The sequence below is a fragment of the Pelecanus crispus genome, chromosome 2, assembly GCF_030463565.1.
Source record: "Pelecanus crispus isolate bPelCri1 chromosome 2, bPelCri1.pri, whole genome shotgun sequence".
NCBI classification, from domain to species: Eukaryota; Metazoa; Chordata; class Aves; order Pelecaniformes; family Pelecanidae; genus Pelecanus; species Pelecanus crispus.
This window is the reverse complement of record NC_134644.1, coordinates 174,945,125-174,946,814: the sequence shown is the minus strand read 5'-3', so window position 1 is coordinate 174,946,814 and position 1,690 is coordinate 174,945,125. Positions and strand designations below refer to the sequence as shown.

At 60.8% G+C, this 1,690-nt stretch overlaps 1 protein-coding gene across 1 annotated transcript; it reads right to left on the bottom strand.

Annotated features, from left to right (window-relative positions):
- Positions 1-1,007: 1,007 nt before the first annotated feature.
- On the bottom strand, positions 1,008-1,313 carry LOC142592964 (feather keratin 2-like). Its single transcript, XM_075705809.1, has one exon. It carries the CDS (start codon positions 1,311-1,313, stop codon positions 1,008-1,010), a length of 306 nt encoding a protein of 101 aa, XP_075561924.1.
- Positions 1,314-1,690: the final 377 nt, after the last annotated feature.

The following is a 1,690-nucleotide window of genomic DNA, read 5'->3' as shown; positions in this document are numbered from 1 at the left end:
GCGAAAGCAGATGGAATGCCATGGGTAAAGAATGCAAGCCTTTTTCAGCGTGAGGGTGGTCAAAGAGTGGAGGGGGTGGTGGAGTCTCTGTCCTGGGAGATACTGAAAAGGTGACTGGCCATGGTCATGGAGAGCCTGCTCGAGCTGACCCTGCTTGAGGAGGTTGCATTGAACTAGGTGATCTCCAGCGTTTCCTTGTTATCTAAATGATTCTGTTTGTTGTGATTGTGCTTGCTGTGCTGGCCAGCGAGTTGTGCTGGGAAGAGAGTTGTTGAGGTGTGTGCTGCTGTGGGGATCTTGCGTCAGAGGCCTGGGTAGACGTGCATTAGCGTATGCAAGGCTTTGTTTGAGCAAGTGAAGGGCTTGTGTGGTGGGCAGGCAGCCCTGCTTTGCTGGTCTGTGCTGTTGTTGTTGCTGGGGTCATACTTCCTAAGGGAGGTCTAGTGTCCCTTTTGCACGCATTGCAATGGCCTGTTGAGCCCTGGCTTTGTGCCGGGTGAGGCTGGAAGAGCGTTGGGAGAAGAAAGGAAGAGGAGGCATCTGAGGCTGGCATGCAGAACATCTTTATTGAGGCAAAAGAGTGAAAAGGCAGGAGCGCCGAGTGGGGCAGAGCCAGTCTGAGGTGCAAGTAGGGCAACCATAAGACAAAATCCTTTGCGTGAGTGGATTGTGCCAGATCGCCGAGGTCTTCCTGCCCCGCAGTGGGAGCGGCACAGCAGAGGTCCCCGGTGGTCTTTGTCTTGTGAGAAGGTGTTTGCAGCAGAGAGTAGTTAACGCAGCAGAAGGGGCGACGCCACGAAGGAAGTGGGAGAAGAGGAGGATGTACACGGGCCGTGTTTCCAGGCAGCCCGTGCTGGCCCCTTCCCTGCTTCCTTGCTTGGTGCCTGAAGAGGAAGAGGTGTGGACGGCAGGTCCGCGTGCGAGCAAGAGCGCGTCGGTGCGTCCTCAGTCCATGAAGTGGCTCCCAGGGGGTGGGTGGCTGGTGTCAGGGGTGGTGGCGAGGGCCCTTAGCAGGGGTAGCAGGCTCTTCTGGCGCCGAAGCAGCCCAGGCCTCCGAAGCCGTAGCCGTAGCCGAAGCCGCCGGAGATGGGCACTCCCTGGGCGCTGAGAGCGCTGCCCACGGCAGCCGATGTGGAGGATCCGACGGCGGTGTTCTGGGGGAAGGAGCTGAGGATGGGCCCTGGCAGGGTGACCAGCACGGCGGGAGGCTGGATGACAACGCGGGAGTCCTCGCACTGCCTGACGCAGGGCTCGTTGCAGCTGTTAGCCAGCGGGGTGGGTCCGCAGGGGTTGCAGAGGTCGTAGCAGGCCATGTCTGTGGTGCGGGGGGTCCCTGGAAGAGAGGGTGTTGAGGAAGCGGAGGGGCGTGGGGGTGCGAGGAGCGGTGCTGCAGGAGGGCAGGGGAGCGTGGAGGCGTGTTGTGGGGCTGTGGGGAGCGTGGCGGTGGGGAGGCTTTGTGGCTGGTGAAGGTGTGGGCAGAGGGTGGTGGGAGAGAGGGGCCAGGTGGGGCAGGAGAAAGGAGGAGAAGGGGGTTGGGGCTCACCTTGTTGACGTTGGAGGAGAAGGGGTGAGGAGAAGTGTGTGAGGGAGAGAGGCGCTGGTGCGTCTTTTATGCTGGTCCGGGAGGGGCGGGCCAGGCTTTGCGCATGAGAGCCTTTTGCAGCAAGCAGCTTTTGCGTGCCACAGCCTG

What these genes read in the sequence shown, in the direction of transcription:
- LOC142592964 (XM_075705809.1), bottom strand. Translation starts at nt 1,313, where the DNA reads ATGGCCTGCTACGACCTCTGCAACCCCTGCGGACCCACCCCGCTGGCT.